This window comes from Chelonoidis abingdonii, chromosome 3 (assembly GCF_003597395.2).
Source record: "Chelonoidis abingdonii isolate Lonesome George chromosome 3, CheloAbing_2.0, whole genome shotgun sequence".
NCBI classification, from domain to species: Eukaryota; Metazoa; Chordata; order Testudines; family Testudinidae; genus Chelonoidis; species Chelonoidis abingdonii.
The window spans coordinates 115,679,775-115,700,418 of record NC_133771.1 but is presented as its reverse complement, the minus strand read 5'-3'; the positions used below and the strand labels follow the sequence as shown (position 1 = coordinate 115,700,418).

General features: G+C 41.8%; 1 protein-coding gene across 4 annotated transcripts in view; it reads right to left on the bottom strand.

Moving 5' to 3' along the window:
- ADGB (androglobin) overlaps positions 1-20,644 on the bottom strand; it is a 236,172-nt gene that overhangs the window by 22,611 nt on the left and 192,917 nt on the right. For all 4 annotated transcript variants that reach the window (XM_075064028.1, XM_075064027.1, XM_075064029.1 and 1 more), the window contains one exon: positions 16,069-16,180. In XM_075064028.1, coding sequence (XP_074920129.1) covers positions 16,069-16,180 — 112 coding nt within the window. The remainder of the gene's footprint in view (positions 1-16,068; positions 16,181-20,644) is intronic.

Below are 20,644 nucleotides of genomic sequence, written 5' to 3'. Positions count from 1 at the left end.
TTTCCTTTCTCCCACTTGTACTCCTCAGGAAATTTCTGGAAGCTTGTCAAAAATCAATGAACATTCCAAGGCTGAGCTCATGCTACCACCATAGCAGTACCACTGCACTGGGGCACCAGAGAACTGCCACAGAGAAGCTGCCAGAGAGAAGTGGGAAGAGAACTGGGCTTGGTTCTCTACTCACTGTAAACCTCTAAACCCAGTGCATGGCCCCAATGGCCCATTTATCCCAAAGAGCACCATGTCAGGCAGGAAATTTCCCCATCTCCCAGTCAGGGAGAGATATATGGATCAGGCTCCCCACATTCCACTCCCCCAGACTCACCTCATGGCCCCTGTGGACAACAAAGAAGTCAGGAGGATCCTCAACTCCAGGGGCAGAGGGGAGGTGGAGCAGGAGGGAGAGAGAGAGAGAGAGAGGTGCTAGGCAGGGCTTCCACCTAACCAGACTTCAGCCCAGCACCTGGACCCAGCGACCCATTTCCCTCTCACTCTGGTAAAACTGCCTTCTCCTACTGTCAGTTTATGTTAGTTTGGCAGCTCAAATAGTAACAGATTATGCTGCATTGTTGAAGGTTCAGGAGTCAGACCCTGATGATGATTCATGATAAGGGGTGGAGGCTGCTACAGCTGCATATACAATTTTTTTTTACCTTTTATCTTAAACACACACACACACGAAAATCTGTGACCCTAAGAGCATCCCAAAGCCAGTTGACATACTGTTATCATGATATATACCCAAAAGATGGCAAGTAATATATCATTGGAAAACTAATAACCCACTGATCACTAATAGTCTTGTGTGATGTATGTACAGTAAATCCAGAAAGGACTTTATCAATATGTGCTGGAAGTATGTTCTTAAAATGTATTTGGCAAGCAGTGCCTAAGCCACACCTGTTCCAGACAAAGGAATGTGGTTCCACCTGTTTGACTAGGTGTGACAAAAGACCAAGGAAAGCACATTAACATGCAAGCTAAACAAAGCCACTAGGACAGCAAGTGGAGAAAGCTGACCACCTAATCTCGATGGGGGATGGAGACTGCATCTCAGGAAGACTTCCTTCCTCTTGAAGCAGGATCAATGAATTTTGGAAAGATAAGCAGAGAGGAGGCAAAGGAATTGAGTACTCTGAGCTCTGCGAAGGGTCCTGGCCAGAGAGTCTGGTCAGCTCTGGTGTCAAAGAGACTTGGTAAGAAACACTTCTTTGAACGAGAGACTTTAATTTACTAAATCAAGTTTTAGTCTTAAAAGAGTATTTTTACTTTTGTTTGCTTGTAACCCTTTCTAACTTTATTCCTCATACTTGGAATCACTGAAACCTATGTCTTTTTGTTTAATAAACTTGTTGTACTTTTAATATAAACCAATTCAGTGCTGTGATTAAAACAACGTTTGTTAACCCACATTAAGGTAATAAGCTGCTGGATACTGTCTCTTTAAGGGAGCAGCTAACTTAACCTCTGAGAGTGTCCAATGATAGAGCTGGACACTGCAGAAAGTCATCTCTGGAGATCTCAGGAGTTGGGGTTCACTGACTGTTACTTGTTAGACAAGGTCTGGATTGGCAGAGTCCTGAAGACTTTGCAGGCAGGACAGACAAGCTGGTGTGTTAGGGAGCTGATACATAGCTTTGCAGCAGCAAAACTCTCAATTCCTGCGGCTGAGAAGGGTAACACAGGAAGTCACAATTCTGGTCACACAAAAACTATAATAAAAATTTTATTTGGGTTGCAAAGCACTTGAAAGTTAGAAAATGCCAAGTGTAGAGCTGCCCATGCAATTTTAATTTGCCCTCCTTATGCTATGAATTACAATCCAGTCTATAATTACATGATCACCCACTAATTTTTCACTCATTCAGTGCACAGGATGGACATACAGGGAGCAGAACTAAAGGTTGCACAGACAATCAAAAATTTGGTATTTCCTAACTTTCAGGTACTTGACTTTGCAATCTAAATAACGTTCTTTATAGCAATATCTTCTATACAATACAGATGTTTCCTTATATAGCATGTATAACAACCAACCTATTATACCTCTACCTCGATATAACACTGTCCTCGGGAGCCAAAAAATCTTACCGCGTTACAGGTGAAACTACGTTATATGGAATGTGCTTTGATCCACCGGAGTGTGCAGCCCTCCCCGCCCCCCAGGAGCACTGCTTTACCGCTTTATATCAGAATTCATGTTATATCAGGTCGTGTTATATTGAGATAAAGGTGTATTATGTATGGTTGAGATAGTATTTGCTATTTTCCCTCAGTCCTCATCACTAAAAAAAAAAAATACCGCCAAACAGCAGCTCTAAGGAATTTTAAGAAAGAAAAGAAAAAACAGCAAAAATTAATCAATGGAATTCAAAATTTTGGGTAAGATGTTGGTTTTCACCTGTAACCTGATTCAGATTCAAAATCTGGTACTAGCATTCACCTATCTTATACAGCTCTTGGGCTGAACTCAAGCCCTGAATCCAAACAGCTTTGATCTTTGAGGGGGTTGTAATGCAGATTAATATTTAGTAGCTCAGGCACATCTCTTGGATATTACTATTACACCTCTACCCCGATATAACATGAATTCGGATATAACACGGTAAAGCAGTGCTCTGGGGGGGCGAGGCTGCGCACTCTGGCGGATCAAAGCAAGTTCCATATAACGCGGTTTCACCTATAACGCAGAACGATTTTTTGGCTCCCGAGGACAGCGTTATATCAGGGTAGAGGTGCATTTATATACAGTAGAACTAGGCATATATTTAGCATTTTACAAAACACAAATGACAATTGTGTGCAAATAACTGACTTTCACCTAAACATTTATGAAACAATAATTTATAGACCATGTGAGAACTACTGGTCTTCATCTAAAAGATGAATTATTTTAAAAAAAAGAAAACCCTCAGACAAATGCAAATGTTAATTTAAAAGAAGAACAAAGAACAACATGTTCCTGTCCTCACAAGTTAATTCAAGTACAAAAATCGACTGCAGATGGCACTGTTGTCTTATATTAAAAAGTACCAACAGAACCCATGAAGGTTTGTTACAGGAATTTTCCATCTTGCTCAATGCAGTTTTCTTAAAATTCCCATGGTGAGAGCGTCCTTTTTTGTTATATACCAATATTGCCGTATCTATGACTCGTGTTTGAAAATCAATGTTCACTTTAAATTTTGTTATGACGCCTCTTGGCATGATCCATCTCTCTGAAAAATGACATAGTCTGTTATACCACAGGGGAGCCCAGGATGCTAGAGCCAAGTTTCCAAACTGCTTTAATAATGGATGCACATTCAGAAGGAGGTTTAGAATATTCGATGTCGTTCTGTTCCAAATATGCATACTGTATTTTAAATATTTTCATACCATCTATACAAAACTGACCAGACAAAATATTACTATTAGTAGTAACATTTGTTCATATACTAAAAATTAGTATTAATTTAGTTTTTCAGAACTTTAAAATGTACCTTATTTTCAGATATGTCCTGTGAGTTTAAAGTTCAATGTAACTGGGTTATCTTGGAAGACAGATAGTGTTAGGGGACAGAGTAATCTCTCTTAGCCCTTAAAATGAAGCCCTATACAAGGATTCTCTGCATCACTCACCAGTTTAAAATGTTTGCATTGAACCCAATGTGACAAGCACTACTCTTGTGAGGAAGCCCTTTGTTAATAAAAGTGTGCCAGCAGGCCCTTTGTTAATAAAAATGCCTTCTAAAGGCTTGCTTATCTCTTCCTCATGGACTCCTTTCTGCTCTCAGTGAAATCAGTGACACCACTCCCATTAACTTCAATGGAGCAAGACCAGACCCTATATAGAAAAACTGCTTTTTTAATATTTAGTGACGGATTTAAAATCTTCTTTTAAAAATATGGCTTTAAGAGAGAAATGAAGAAAAGAAGTTCAGTCAACTAGGGACTAAACCAGTCCATGTTAAAAACATAATTAATTATTGATAAAGAATGGCTAAGGGAAAAATTAGAAAATTTGAATATATACAAATCAGCAAGTCTAAATGATTTACATCCTCAAATATTAACACAATTGCTTAAAAACTGTATTGAACCACTACAAATTATTTTGGAATAGTCCTGGAGAATCAGGAAGGGTACAAGAAGACTGAAAAAAGTGAATGTTATAATGATCTTTAAAAAGAGGGATGCTATCAATTACCATCTGATAAAGCCAACATCAGTCACCAATATAATAGTGAAACCAATAATAAAAGAAACATCTAGAAGGCAATATAGCAATGGGCAATAATCAGCATGAATATATAAAGATCAAATCTTGCTAAACAAATTTGATTGTGTGTGTATATATCAAACAAATTGGTGGATGATCAGAATGCGGTAGATATACTATGTTTATATTTATGTTTATATTTCAGTAAAGCATCTGTCTGTAACATGGATTGAAAACTGACTGGTGAAACTTCAGCACTCATGACACGGCAATTTATTCAGTTGGGGAAAGAGCCTTGTGCGATACTGCAGGGATCGATGTTGTCTGATTTTATTCAACAACTCCGTGATGATCTGGAAGAGTGGATCAACAGCATGTTAATGAAATTCACAGACAACACCAAATTGCCAAAGGGAGCCGGAGAGATTAGAAACATGGGAATAGCTCCCTTTTCAACTACCTTCCCTTTCCCTTTTATCTTTGCTCAAATGCTTATTTTCTGCCTCCACCCTGGATATCCACCCAGCTCGTTTTTAACCCTTTCTTGACTACATCTCAGAGCCTAGTTCTCCTTCTTCATCCTCCTTGACCTCTCTAACGCCTTTGTCACTGTCAGTTACTCCTTCCTTACTAATATAGTCTTTATTTAGGTTTGTTATTGTACTCCCTTGATTGTCTTGCTGCCTCTCTGACCATTCCTTCAGCATCTCTTTCAGTAGATCCTCTCCCACTTTCTGGAAGCTCTGCCTACTAACAGCTTTGTGTCTTCTTCCATTTGCCCCTTACAAAAGGAATGCCCTCACTGAATTATTTTGTAAGGCCCAGCTCTGTTTCATTGACTGAAAATAACTGGCCAATTTTTCAATAGCTATGGGACAGGCTACTGAGAAGCAGGTGGGGAATGTACATATTGCATGATGTAACTGCAAAAAAATATATCTGTGTATATGGACATATGGGTCTATTATCAGATTGATGATCAGTCCCCCCTCCCCTAGCCTGTTGCTCCTTGTTGCAAATTGTAATTTCTTTTGAATAAAGACTATTTTTACTTCTATGTTTGCACAGGGCCTAGCACAATGGGGCTCTGATCCTGAACAGGGCACCTGAGCATTGCTGTAACACAAGCAATAAAGACTACAACAAATGACGTTCAAGTTGAGAGAATGTAAGCTCACAGAGTGACCGAATGGACCCCTGTATTCACACCCTACATACTACTGTAATAACCCTTGTACAAAATATGCCTTGTGAGGTATCATTTGAAAACTAACAACTTGCTGGTTAATAATATCATGGATAAATGTATGTAGCAACATTATGTGTAAAGTTATGAAATCCTCCTGTATGATGTTAAAGGCAAATGTTCAAACTCAGGTAGCCCCAGTTAGGTAGAACTGGTCAGGAAGACCTGTCTTAAACAAAGGGATGTGTGTTTGTATATAAGCTGTAAACAGAGGCCTCAGGCAGTGACAGGGGAAGAAAGAAGGCAAAGATAATCTGAGTCTTAGTAAAAAATAAAACAGCATAACTCCTCTCCCCATAAGATGCCATATCTCCTTGCTCTGGACTGGAAAGAACTTTATCTAGTGGTCACTGTCGGGAAAATAGACTTCGAAGGGTGACTGAACTATAAAAGTAAGGGGAAAAAACACCCCAAGTTCTCTCGTCCTATCCATCTCTCTCTTTTCATCTAAAAAGACAAAAGAAATATCTGTTAGACTTTGAGAGCAGATGCTGACCTGAGACTTTTGTCCCTAATGTTACTAGAAACATGTGGTAAAGGACTTCACCTTGAACCAAGTCTAATTTGTTAAGTTTAGAAAGTATTCTGTCTTTATTTTTCTTGTAACCATTTCTGACTTTAATGCCTCGTTACTTGTTGTAGTCCAGGGCTGCCAGGGGAGGGGGAGGCAAGAGAGGCAATTTGCCCCTGGCCCCAGGCTCCACAGGGGCCCCCATGAGAGTTTTTGGGGCCCCTGGAGAGGGTCCTTCACTCACTCCAGGGGCCCCAGAAAACTGTCACAGGGCTTGGGTCCCGGAGCTTCTTCCACTCTGGGTCTTCAGCGGCAATTCAGCGGTGGGGGTCCTTCCGCTTCAGGATCTACTGCCAAAGTGCCCCAAAGACGCATGGGGCAGGGGTCCTTCCGCCCCAGGACCCGCTGCCAAAGTGCTGGGTCTTTGGTGGCAGGGGCTCCCCACCGCCAAAGACCCCAGGCCCTCTGAATCCTCTGGGTGGCCCTGTTGAAGTCACTTAAAATCTCCCTTTTTGTACTTAAACTTGTTTTATTTTTTAAACAAAACCAATCTAGTGTTGTGAGCTGTGTGGGTAATTTCATTTAAAGTGGCAAATTGTTGTATATTGACCTCTTAGAGGGGCAATGGATCTAATACATCTGGACTGTTCAGGAGAGGGCAGGACAGTGCAGAACACAGATTTTGGTGGGAAATTCACAACTGGGAGTGTGTTGGGATCACCCCTCATGTGAAAACCAAGGCCAGTGAAAGCTAGAGCATGTCTGGTGTTTGCTGACAGGCTGGTGGGGTCAGAACTGCTGGACCAGAGCTGTAACTATGCACAGACACTCATGGTGTGACCTGCCTGCTAGCAGGCTGTTTGTGAGCAACCCAAGTTGGAAGCTACAACAGCAAAGCATTGTGAGGCACCCAAAGTTGCAGGGCATGGCTGACACAGCCCCTCACTGGTCTGGATTGCACCCCAGAAAATAACCTGAAACAGAGCTATCCAATAAGAGGTAGAAATTGGAAAGAAGTAATGCTGAAAGAGGCTTAGGTGTGAGAGTAGGCAGTGAAATAGATGGGAGTATGCATGGGGATATGATAGCAAAACACACCATTGCAATTGTGAGTTGCATATGCAGAGGCATTACATGGAGCATGGAAATAATAATCCTTACTTCAGGACAGTGGTGTGACTGCAGATGATAAACCTTTTCAGAGCACAAAGATGTTGCTAATGTGGAAAAATCAGATTAAAGAAACAAAAATAATTTTGAGGCTGATGTGATTGATTTATAAGGAAATATTTAAAAAGGCATATATGTTTAGCTTGGCTAAGAGATGATTAAGGGGAACCTTGATAGCAGTCTATAAATATATAAAAGTTGTTAATATTACAAAGAAAGAAGAAATTTTGGGGTGGTAGAGATCTATGCTGAGGAATAATCTCCCAAGGGAAATGAAGGAAGATCCTTAAAATGGGACATTTAAAACTAGACTGGACAAACTGCTAGAAAATATACTATAGAAAATAATTCTGCATTGAGGAGGGGACGGAATAGGTGGTATAGTGGGGTGGCTGCCCCACTCCTGCAGAACAGGGGTTCAAAACAGCCATGCTAGGCTGATTGGGGAAGCAGTCACAGGTGTGGCTGGCTAAATCAGGCCACAGCTGACTTGGATAAAAGGGCTGTGGGGCCAGGAGACAGGAGAGTCTCACTCTACCCCTGGAGTGGGAAGGGCTAGGAGTAAGGTACCTGAGACAGAGCAGTGCTGGGGAAGGTGAAAGGGAGCTGGGGAGCTCTAGCTTGATAAACCTGCAGGCCTTGTTGAAGGCCTATGAAGGTACTGGGGCTGCAGAGGGGCAGCCTGGCAACAGGCAAAGGCAGCAGGCCCTATCCCCTTGCTGATGATGAATGGCCATTACAGACTGCAGTCTGCAGTCTGCCCCAGGGAAAGGGGGCTGGATGACAACTGGCAGTAGCTACTGAGGCAGGGTGGGGTTTAGAGGGTTGGGGGTTCTCCTGGGAGAGGAGACCCAGAGTGGGGGTATTGCGGAGGGCAGAACCCCAAGGTAAGGGGCACCAGGATCCAGGAGCAACACGAGGGCCTGAGGCAAGTGAGACATCAGCCAGCAGAGGGTGCTCTGAGTGCTGGATGAGCTAATTCCCAAGAACACCAGCAGGAGGCACTGTGCTAGTGAGATGTCACCCCACCATAGTGGCCTAAGTGGTCTTTTATTGTCTAATTAACCTGAGTCTATGATTTAGCTTCACTTAGAGTAGCAGACATTCTAAAGCCATTCTTGTCCTACAAACACATGGGTAAAATCTTTCTTACTTATAAATTCTTCTTTTTCAATACTTACTTTGCAGTAGTGCTTAGAGACCAAATTTGGATCAGTGCCCTGCTTTGGTAGGTGCTGTACGAACACATGCAAAGACACCGTCCCTGCCTAAAGAACTTACAATCTAAGCGGAGAAGTAACATACAAAGGGTCTAGTGTGGGGAAAAGACAATTAATTATATATAGTTGGGTTTTTTTAAAATACTGTTAGAAGTAGATGAAATAAGTGTCAGGTATCCCCATTTAGGTATTCAAGGTTGTGGTGTGATTGCCCATGACAAATTGCTCTCAGCTTTGGAACCGGTATACAATAAAGATATTAACGAAGTGGAAAAATTAACCTGCTACTTTCTTATAGGTCTCATGGCCTATAAGACTTAAATAGGTCTTGAGGAGAGGGTAGAGGACTTGTGGATCAGTTCACGGCTTGGGGTACATGAGTACAGGGTAGCATGGAAGAGGGTGAGGGATGTTTGTGCAAGAAGATGACAAACCAGATATAGACAAATGAGATGCATGTGCAAGAAATATTTCCTTGGGGTGCCTCCCTGAACAGATTCATTCCCAGTTGGATTTCAAAGTGCAAACAGAAAGCCTAAATTAATTTTCTATAGCCATTAAGTTAATACTGCTGAGCCCCATTATTAATTTCTGTGTGCCACTTTTGGTATTCTGGAATCACTCTTTAGTAACATCTTGATCCTTGTACTTTATTTACCAACATCACTATTATTAACGGATGGCCTGACTCAGTCCCACTGACTGAGATCTCCATGAACTTCATTCTTCCATACAAACATTTAACGAATCAAATAAATGTTATTTATATTTTAAACCATCTTTCTAAATTTAATGTTTAGTTCTAGATGTGGTTTGGTTGAAAGTGATAGAAAGTGACATTAATGACAAATTATAACAGGGCCTGCATGGCCCAATAATATGAAATGTTAAATCTAAGCCTGATTCAGCTTCTACGTACAGCGAGTCAAAGTCACCCTGGCTAGCACAAGCAGATGGAAACTATATCTCGCTGCATTGTTCAGGTCCACTGCACCTCAAGGAAGATGTGCTGAAAGGAGGGCTGCAGCAGCATCAACACGTGCCTGGGGTTGCTGTCTCTGCTAGCAGCAGGCAGCTTTGATCTTTGTTGGTGGCTCCATACAAGTCCTGCAGAAACTGCACTGACAATGCGCTGAGTTACCTCATCTCCTGGCCTCCCATCCCTGGCCAGTGATGTCTATTTTGGGGTCTCTGATGTCTATTTTGGGGTCTGTGCTGGGTACTTGTGGGTGCACAGCAAAAGGAGAGGTTGTGAGCCCCTAATGCTCCTCCACTGCCAGAGAACAGCATCTTCTGCATCAGCAGAAACCAGCACAGATCCTGGAACAAAGGTGGCCAATATTTGAGTTTACATTGACTGCACCAAGCTAAGAGGCACAGAGTTTGATCTCAGAGCCTCTGTCTTAATTTTATTATCACCTAGTCACTGTATTCTGCAGAGAGATGCAGTGGAAATACATACACAAACAGATAATGCAACTTACAAGTACCAATCTGTCTTTATTTAGAAGCTTCTGCCACCAAGCTACCAGAAAAGTAAAATAGCTGATATTCATTGGGGCTTTCTTAGAAATACGCTGCATCTATCCATCCATCTGACATAGCTAATAGCTAGCTGGCCTCTTAGTCTGCTAGTCAATGTAACCAAAAGTATGATTAATTGATTCACCACTTTTCAATAGTAAACAATTAATACTCTTTTTGAAACATATCCAGAGGCTTTTACAGACCAGACTGATTCTACCACAGAAAATAATTGTGTATGGAAGAAATGACATTTTTAAAAGCAGATTGCTAAATTATGCTTGGTCACTTGGTTGTGCCTGTTAGGGGTGATGTGGAACTGTACTGTACTAGGGGGAGCGCTGAGAGGCAAATTGCATCCCTGAGTCCCCAGTTATACAGGGGAAGTATGCCTGCTACTGAACCCCATCAGGCAGTGCAGCCTGCTCCCCCTTGCATGCCCAGCTCTATAGGGTGGTTAGAGGAACCTGACACAGTCATTGCCCACCTTCCTCTCCTTTTCACTCTTCAACGCTTCCATGCTCCTCCAGAAAACTAGGGTCTGAGCAATTCCTGCACCCTCTTTGAGTGCAGGGACTGCAATTCTGCCTGGCCCTTTTGCAGGCTGTGAGGCATAGGACTTCATATTCTCTCATCTCCCTAATGCATATCTATATAAGGGCCAGGTAGAATTGGCATTGACTAGTGGCAGAATGGACTTCCATTAAATCCTCCTGAAATAATGTGTGTGTTTGGAGGTTGCTGAGGCTCCAACAGGGTTCTACACCTCTACCCCGATATAACGCCACCCGATATAACACGAATTCGGATATAATGCAGTAAAGCAGTGCTCGGGGGGGAGGGGGAGGCTGTGTGCTCTGGCGGATCAAATCAAGTTCGATATAACGCGGTTTCACCTATAACATGGTAAGATTTTTTGGCTCCCAAGGACAGTGTTATATCGAGGTAGAGGTGTACCAGCAAAATACTGATACTGACTTACTGACAAGGACTAGTACTGCAGTTGATTGAGAAATAGAGATGTTTTTTAAACTAAGAAAGGAGGAGATGTGAAGAGGAGACACTTGCTGTACTAAGTGATTTGAATTGCATATCTTAGTTCAAAAGGCTATCAAATGACTATGACAAATCCCCTTGGAGGGCAATTATCCAGCTGCTTTGTATTGCCTCCTGAGTGCAGAATCTAATCTATTACTCTTACTTATACTTTAAAATTCTGTCACATACACCATCTTGGACACTTTTGAGGAGAGTAATGGGTCTTCATGGGAGTTGCAGGGACAGAATCCTGTCCCTAATGCATGACCAAGATACATGTACAATGGCCCTGTAGTTGCTTTGTGGACACTATTCCAGTCTCTGGACTGAAATAGAGATTATTTTATGACTACAGGATATAAAATTGTGGAGCCATAGGTCATATCCATGTCCTTCTACAAACTGGCTTATGGTACATGGAGATAACATGCAGCCCAATGTGACTGTGTGGATGGGGTGTTAAGGCTACATACGAGCCTCCTGTAGCTCCTATGCTGTCTGGTGAATTTTCTCCAAGAACGATAATTTTTTAGCTGGCAAAAGCTTAGTTTAAAATGACCTCTTCTGAAAGTAACACATAAATTTCCCTGCATCTTCCAAAATTATAACTGAAGACTCAGACAATAGCAGCAAGAAATAAAACCTCCTCTTAAAAATGTTTAACTAGATGAAACAGACCAGCCAATACAAAGAGAACAGCAGCGACTGAAAAACCAGCTACAAATGTAAGTCATTGACTTGTTCTTCACAAATATTCTTGCCATTAAATCAAATCACTATGTTATACCCAACAGTAGGATCCTTTTTATGTTTGTAGGAATGCCTGTTGTGGATCACTTGGTAATGAGAAGCTTAATGGTTCTTTCCCCTTAAAAGTAAGAGGCATTCATAAATAATTGTACTAGCATATACAAACTGAAAAAGCTATCAAAAGAACATTTGCCTACCACTTTCTTTAAGCAATAAAAAATGGTTATTAACCTTCTGTAACTGTTGTTCTTGGAGATGTGTTGCACATGTCCATTCCACTCTAGGTGTGTGCATGACCTGAGCACAGTCACCAGAAATTTCTTCCTCAGTGATACCTGTTGGGGCGGTTCGAGTACCCTCTGCTGCCACGTGCCTATAGTGCCAGTATAAAGTGCCCGGCCAACCTTGCGTCCCCTCAGTTCCTTCTTTCCAGAAAAACTGGGATGTAAAGGGGAAAGAGGGTAGGTTGTGGAATGGACATGTGCAACACATCTCCAAGAACAACAGGAATGGAAGTTAGTAACCATTTTTTCTTCTTTGAGGGATTGCACATGTGCATTCCACTCTAGGTGATGCCTATGCAGTTGAATAGGTGGAGGGATTGGATCCAAGACAAAATTGTCTGTGAAGAGATTGGGAGACAATCTCATCTTATCGGCTCCCGCTATGAACAATTGAGTGGATCTTTGGAATGGTTTAGTCCTTTCTATGTAGAAATCTAGGGATCATCTAACGTTCAATGAGTGAAGGTGCTGTTCTTCCCTATTCGCATATGGCTTCGGGTAAAAGACAGGAAGATAGAGTGCCTGATTGCTAACAAATTGTGAAACCACTTTTGGAAGGAAACTGGGAGGAGGATATAACTGCACCTTATCTTTAAAAAGCATATATACGGAGGCTCTGATGTGAGGGCATGGAGCTCCAAGACCACCTGGCCAAAGTGATGGCCACTAAAAAAAACACTTTCCAGGAGAGTTACAATAATGAGCATGTTGCTAATGGTTCAAATAGAGGTCCCACGAGCTTTGATAAGATCAAGTTCAGGTCCCAGGAAGGAAAGAGCTCTCTTACTTGAGAATATAGCCTTTCTAGGCCCTTCAGGAATCAGAGAGATATGTCATTTGAAAACATAGACTGGTTATCCAGAGTGGCCCCGACCCTGTCCCTGGTAGAAGTCGCCGGACAGGGGAAGTGCCAGTGCCCCTCACCTGTCTCCCACAGAAACTGCAGGGTGGCAGGGGAAGCCCCCACACCCACACCTGTTCTCTGGAAGAAGCACTGAGCAGGGCGGGAGAAATCCCAGTTCCCTGATCCTGGTCCCCCACAGAAGTGTGGAGGGTGGCGGGGGAAGCCTCTGCACTCAGACCCCAGCTGTGGCCCTAGGATTGGAGGAGCTCTCACTCTTTGCTGCAGCCCAAGGCTGTGGTGCGGGGATAGAACTTCTCTGGACTTGGGGCCATGGAGACAGGGAGAAAGGAACAAAATGGGTTGCAGGGCTGCAGTGGGGAGGGGGCAGAATGGGAGAACTCTGGGTGGAACAGGGGTGGGCCCTGCCCCCAGGGAAGAAGCAGAAAGGGGTGTGGCTGTGGGCGGGGAAGAATGGGAGCAGCACCAAGGTGGAAAAGGTGAGGCGGGGACCCCCACGTGCTCTGGCCCAGGACCCCAGGAAACTTTAATCCACTTCTGATCGTGGGAACTGGTAGGGTGCTGTTGAGTGTCCCAGCAAAAGGCCTGCTTAGATCCCCCTGGATGTCTGGATGGCCAGACATAGCCATCATACCTGCATAGTGGGTTTCCCCTTTGACAGTACTGAAGGGCCTGGTACTGAACAATGATCGGAACCAATGGGTTTCCTTCCTGACTGCCAGCAGTGACACTGCCAACTCTTGTATGGCTGGTGATACCAGTATTGACAGCAATAGAAGGTCTCTGGCAGTAGCAAACACCACTGGCAAGGGCGGCACTGAGATAGTGTTGGTACCACACTGTATTGCACATGTAGATGGCTCATTTGGTACTGGACTCAATGGTGTCTGTCTAGGTGACAGAGTCAATGGTGCTGACTTCTGCGGTACTGAGACATAGGAGTACCCTGACTTAGGTCACAGTCTACTCTGATGTCCGTGCCTGGCTGTCTTTGGTGCTGGGGATTGACAGCCGACAGTTTTTTGTGCCTTTTCTTAGGCATTGGAGATGGTGAATGGTGCCGAGACTCCAGTAGGCTCCTTACCGATGCTGGGGCCCACTTTATGCTCAGTCAGACTGGCCTGCCTCAGATGGAGGTCTCAGTGCTGCCTCCATGAGCAAAACCTTCAGCCTGGTCCTTCTTCATGCGAGGCTTAACGTCTGTGCAGATCTGCCAGTGAACCCCCCAAGGGAGCTTCTCCCAGGCACTTCTGGCAGCTTGAATGCATGTCACTCAGGGGCATAGCCTTGTTGCAGGAGGTGCAGGGCTTGAAGCCCGGTGACCGAGGAATGCCTTGGCACCAGGTAACGCACAAAAACATCGCTAACTCAGTAAGTTACCAACTTACACTAAAATTGACAACAACTATTTACAACTAGCTAACTATGTACAAATATATAAAAGAGAGGATGTCTCTGAGAGCCAGCCAAAGCAAGGACAGCAGTTCCAGCAACCATCACAGGAGAACTGAGGGAGCATGGGGCACTTTATACTGACGCTATAGGCATGCAGCAGGAGAGGGCATTCGAGCCCCCCAACGGTACCACTGAGGGAAAAATTTCCAGCAACTATGCTTGGGGCACACACACACCTAGAATGGAATGCACATGTGCAATCATTCTAAGAAGAATAGAGTCAGAGGGATAGCCATATTACTCTGGATCTGTAAAAGCAGCAGAGAGTCCTGTGGCACCTTATAGACTAACAGACTTATAGTAAAGATGAGAAATTTACTTGACTTCAAAGCCATTTATTGAGAGTACTAATTACTTCTGACCTGTGACAATGATAGAAAGAGTCCCTTTGTTCTAATATTGAACAAGAAACTTTATTAGAATATGGGGAATAGTATCATATCTAAAGCCACTTTGTCTCTCTCTGCTGCGCTACAGAGCTTCCCCTAGGACCTTTCCCAGCCCTTGTCCTGCCTGGCTTGCTGTTATAGAGTTAAAGAAATAGTACACGTCACCACAGCTTCTAAATTTTATTGGATTATGCATTCTGGCACAAATCTGGAGTTAGGCATTCTAGGGGTGAATCTAGAGCACACATGGTCAAGATGTGTTAACTCATATGCAACCTGATTTAGACATTACCCCACATTTTATGCAGTTTCTTCTGCTCCTAGAAGGACTTAACTGGGCAGGAGACAATCCAAGTCATAATACAGACCCACATTGGCACAGATTTTGAAATAAAAAAACCAAGTAGCGGCTGAAATTTGCCTGTGGAATGCTAGATATTGGGAAAGATATTTGAAGCAAATGGTAAGAGCCAGATGCATTTACTTCTGCGAAAAGGGGGGACCGAGGGTATAGAACATACAATATGACTAAACAAAAGGAGGAGGAATTTATAGCAACAAAAAAGAGCCAGTGACTGGACACATTGCCTTTTTCTTATTGCTCCATTACCTCATATTATACACAGATATAGTTCAAAATTCTCAATCTACAGAGAGTCTTTTCTTTTCTTAGTCTTACTCTGGTTTACTTGTACAGTGAAGACATAACTTTATATACACCTGATAAGTATTCAGAACTATAGTTGCAGTCACTCTTGTCCTACCTTCCTGTGTAAAGTTGAGCCCTGAGATCCCAATGTATGTGTTGCAGACTATGTTTTGTTGTTTGTTTGTAACTGACTGGTTAGCTGTGAAAGTTATTGGGCAGAGAATCTTTTGATATTTAATGCCTGGAACTAACCAATGCACCTAAGAAAAATATTGTATGATGATGTTCCGTGGTCTGGGCTTCCCCATCTTTTTTAAATGCTGATGGTATTTTTCATTTGTTTGCATATCCTGTAAAGAAGATGAATACTAATAAAGAGACAAATTCTTAGGTTTTTGATTGAGGTTTAGGCTTTGCTATAGGAAATTATTCATTTTGTTTCAACATAGTGGACAGGGCTCAGAACATGTTCTATGGGTTGATGGTTAATATGCCACCTTCTAACATCTCATCTTTCCTTTTACTGGACTATTTTTTGGCTGTAGAAAGAAAATACTGTGCAAATTTCAGCTTAATAGCATTATGTAGTAACCCCTTTTCCTTGCTATTTAAATTGACAAAAGTGTGATGTTATTACCAAAAGACAATAATACAAGTTATAGAAATATCTTCTATATTTACTGAATAGAAATAAGTGATATACCAATACAACATCTTTAAAAAACAAACCATACTGCACACTCTAGCAGGTGTGTTTAAAGTGACATACCTTTGATTTCACTTTTCTCCATTTCTTTCAGTGCCTGAACAAATGCCAACTGACTCTCGGTAAGTGGCCAACTGTTATACAACACCAGTGCTTGTATAATGTACTTGTGAGTCTGTGAAGCCAAAGGCAATATGTTAATCTGCTGATGACATTAATACGCATCCACAGTGAGCATCCCAAAGTATTCAGTAAACTGTTAGACATTGAACACAGCCTGCCTAACTACAGCAAGAGAAGTCGTAAATTAGTTCACAAACTTATACATATCACATTATTCACAAGAATCTCAAAAGAAGTCTCATTACTAATGCCAAACTACATTGTTGTAATTTCCTTCTAGAACTGCACACTCGCTTGCATATTTATCAAAGTGAAACTAAGTTGAGCTTTAGAATAAGGAACTACATTCCTTGAAGCTTTTCATGTAACATTTTCCTGAGCATATGGTGCACAAAGACTTCTTTTCTTCTATAAAACCATAAACCCTCAACAGCTCACTGAGTTTTGAGTGCTCATACTGTAGAGTTATGTTTGTAGAAGATTATCGTTTAGAGACGCTCCCTCATAAGCGACAGTATTATGAACATAGGAATTTGGAGATGTGCCTTGGAGACGGGGATTGGGAACACCACATGGCTGTGTGCAGCAGTTCACCACAGTAACTCTCCAGTTTGTTTTATTAAAGTTTTATTCCTTTCTCATTCACTGGTTTGTTATTTAATGAACCCCACGATCACTACATAGATGAGGACAGATGATTCACTTTTCAATAGAGATCTGTGACTAGTAAGTTGCACTATTCATTATTTACGATGAATAGTAAATTATTCTAAGAGTATCTCTTATTCTCTTCATCTACTAATGTTATCTCTGTGGTAAAGAAACAACTGAAAGTAAGCATGATTCATCTACCTGTAGAGTTAACAATTTATTGAAATTAAACCCCAGTCTTAAGAACAAAAAATCATATTTAGCTAATGGAAGCAACTGGCTACAGAAAAAACAAGCACCGTTTGGCAGCAGAAGTACATCCATGTTATTTTCCTACAAATACATAAATGATGTCAGGGGAAGGCCAAGGGATCTTTTGAACTGTAAGTTTTGATCTCCCTCCAAAAAAATTCTTGCCTCAAGTAATGGGCAATTTTTTTTTCATGTGCTGTATAATGGAACATGAACTTATAAGAAGTCTGCCTCCAGAAGTATCGCATGTCAGCTCCAAATGTCTTACACAATTTTACATGGAACAGATGAAGTGCTTGCTCTTCATTTGACCCTGACTCTATCTTGGCATGATTTTCTTTTTCTAGATTGTAAATTCTTCCTTGTCTTTCTACATATCTGTACTTCATCTAGCACACTTTGAACACTATTGTAATATAAATAAATACAAACAACACAGGAAATAATCTTTCCAACGAGGGCCTGGCTCCAGAGGACCTTTTACCATTTGGAAGCTGTGATGGGTGGCAGAGTAGATACCCTGTTTTTTCACTGGTTTCCTGGACACACATTACCCTGCTTGGGAAATTCTGCTCTGTGGTATGAAGGCATTAGAAACACTAGGAACATGGATGGACATGAGCACTTGTCACACCTGAGAAGCAGTCTGCCTCACTGAACTGGGAGCTACTGGAGACCCTGGTGCCACACGGCAAGCTACTGAAAAGTGGACTAATATAACTGAATTTGGTATCAAGGGGATCCCTAACCAAATATATTTATGCAGAGATACCTCATTGGCTCTAGAGGAGGGTTGCCAGGGGTTATCACTCTAAATTTAATCATAAACCCTTCAACGGTTTCTGAAAGTTCAGCTATTTTCCATAGACACTTTGGAAGACAGCAAAGACAACAACTGTCAACAAAGAAGATTACCTTGCAAGTAGAGATCTATGAAAAGTTTTTTTAAAGTATTCTCAAACATCAAATCTATAAAACATTCTTGCAGTTTACTTGGAAATGAGTGTCATGCCCATGACAAGTAAAGCTTTTCAATCTGTACATTGCTTCAGGGCTGTTTTGCATAACTATAATTAGGCAGGCCAAAAAAGAATTTGAAGAATAACTAGCCAAAGACTCAAGAACTTTTCCAAGTACGTTAGAAGCAGGAAGTCTGCCAACAATCATAGGGACCACTGGATGATCACAATGCTAAAGGAGAACTTAAGGAAGATAAGGCCATTTTGAAGAAGTTAAATTAATTCTTTGCATTCTTCACTGAAGAGGATGTGAGGGAAATTCCCTCACCTGAGCCATTCGTTTTAGGGGAGAAATCTGAGGAACTGTCCCAGGTTGAAGTGTCAGTAGAGGAAGTTTTTTGGAAAAAATGATCAATTAAACAGTAATAAGTCACCAGGACCAGATGGTATTAAGCCAAGAGGTCTGAAGGAACTCAAAAATGAAACTGCAGAACTACTAACTCTCATATGTAATCTATCATTTAAATCAGCTTCTGTACCAGATGACTGGAGCACAGCTAATGTGATGCTGATTTTTTAAAAAGGCTCCAGAGACAATCCTAGCAATTACAGGCCAGTGAGCCTAACTTCAGTACTAGGCAAACTGGTTGAAACTATAGTAAAGGACAGAATTATCAGACACATAGATGAACATGATTTGTTGTGGGGGAGTCAACATGGCTTTTGTAAAGGGAAATCATGCCTCATCAATCTATTAGAATTCTCTGAGGGGGTCAACAAGGGTGATCTACTGGATAGCATGCACTTGGACTTTCAGAAAGCCTTAGACAAGCTCCCTCACAAAAGGCTCTTAAGTAAAATAAGCAGTTATGAGATAAGAGCGGACTTCCTCTCATGGATCAGTAACTGTTTAAAAGACAGGAAACAAAGGGTAGCAATAAATGGTCAGTTTTCAGAGCGGAAAGAGGTAAATAGTGGTGTCCCCCAGGCATATGTGCTGGGACCAGGGATGTTCAACATATTCATAAATGATCTGGAAAAAGGGGTAAACAGTGAGGTGGCAAAATTTGCAGACATAACTATCTTGAGAATTTTTGTAAAGTCCAAAGCAGACTGAGAAGAGTTACAAAGGGATCTCACAAAACTGAGTGACAGGGAGACAAAATGGCAGATGAAATTCAATGTTGATAAATGCAAAGTAATGTACATTGGAAAACATAATCCCAACTATACATTTACATTTGCTTTGCATCACTCTCTATTGAGCACTGTGCCTAATAGCCTTAGAACATAACCAGATATTGCTTTATCTTGTTAAAATAAGCAAGTCCCAAGAGTTTGTGTCCCCTTTGTCCTAGTAAATCACACTGAAATGTTGAGAAGTCTGTTGATAATAAGAATGGGATAGACAATCCTTTCGTAACAGCTGCAAGCCTGTCAGGTCTAATATCACAAAAGTTTGGGAATAAATTCCATATGAAAAGAGCAGGCACAGAAATGTCTAAGTCTGATGTCCATTGCTGCAGTCAACTGTGGGCGTGACATTCACAGTACTGTCAGGAGAAGGAGCGATGAAGAAAGAGCTTCTGAGTGCCTGATCTATGCCTTGAATACAGGTCTTCTGCCCTTGAGATCTTTTGTTTTATTGGGATGGCAAATCTGCGAACCAACAACTACAATTTATATGAAGAAAAGTTCAAATCTATTACAGTGCAACTCACTTCTAGTGTACTCAGAAACAGTGAAAATCTCTACACAGAAGACCTTCAAGTCCCACATTGTTCAGATTATTGCAGCATACAATTAATATTCTGATTGTAAAATGGATCTGCTTGTTTTTCTACAAAAACTCATTTCACTATAAGACAACTCAGGTGTATATCTACAGAATGTTAAATGATGTTGATATGATGGACTCATAATAATTCTGCCTTCATTCTTTAATTATTTTACAAGTCTCACAACACACTTTTGATGTATATAAACATTACTGAACCACTTTGCAGATGAAGAAACTGATGCACAGAAACTAAGTTGTATTCTTGAGGGAACATTCAGTCTCTTTGCATTGCCAAATCTGGATGTTATTTCTTCTACACATTCTCCAAAATCCATTCTAACCTCTCTAACCCCACTGTCAAAACCCTCAGCCATGCCCCAATAATTGCACATCTCAGCTTCTGCAGCCTCTTCTTCCATGACACACCCCCTGACCTCTCCAGTCCATCTAGAATGCAGTTGCTAAACTCATAAGTTTCCTGCCTTTCTCAGCAATCCTAATTAAAACCTGTTACTGGCTTTTTCAAACTATTCTCAATCAAATTCAAGCTTCTAGTTCTCACTTTCAAAGTCCACTACCACCACCACAATCTCATATTACTTCTCTGCTAAGATATACTTTTATGCCCTGCTCACTCCCTTTACTCCACCCAAGATGCTCTCACTTATAACTTTTTCCTGCTCTTGGACATTGGACATCTTCCATGTAACTCCTTTTCCTAACTGGAACTCTCTTTTCTAACCCAGTCCACCATGCACAGGTGGTATTCTCTTCGATTCTTCCTGTCAAAGGTAGGGGCCCGGGCAGAGACAGATGCATCATGGAGGTGAATGCTTGGCTGCGAAGATGGTGTCGCCAGGAGGGCTTTGGCTTC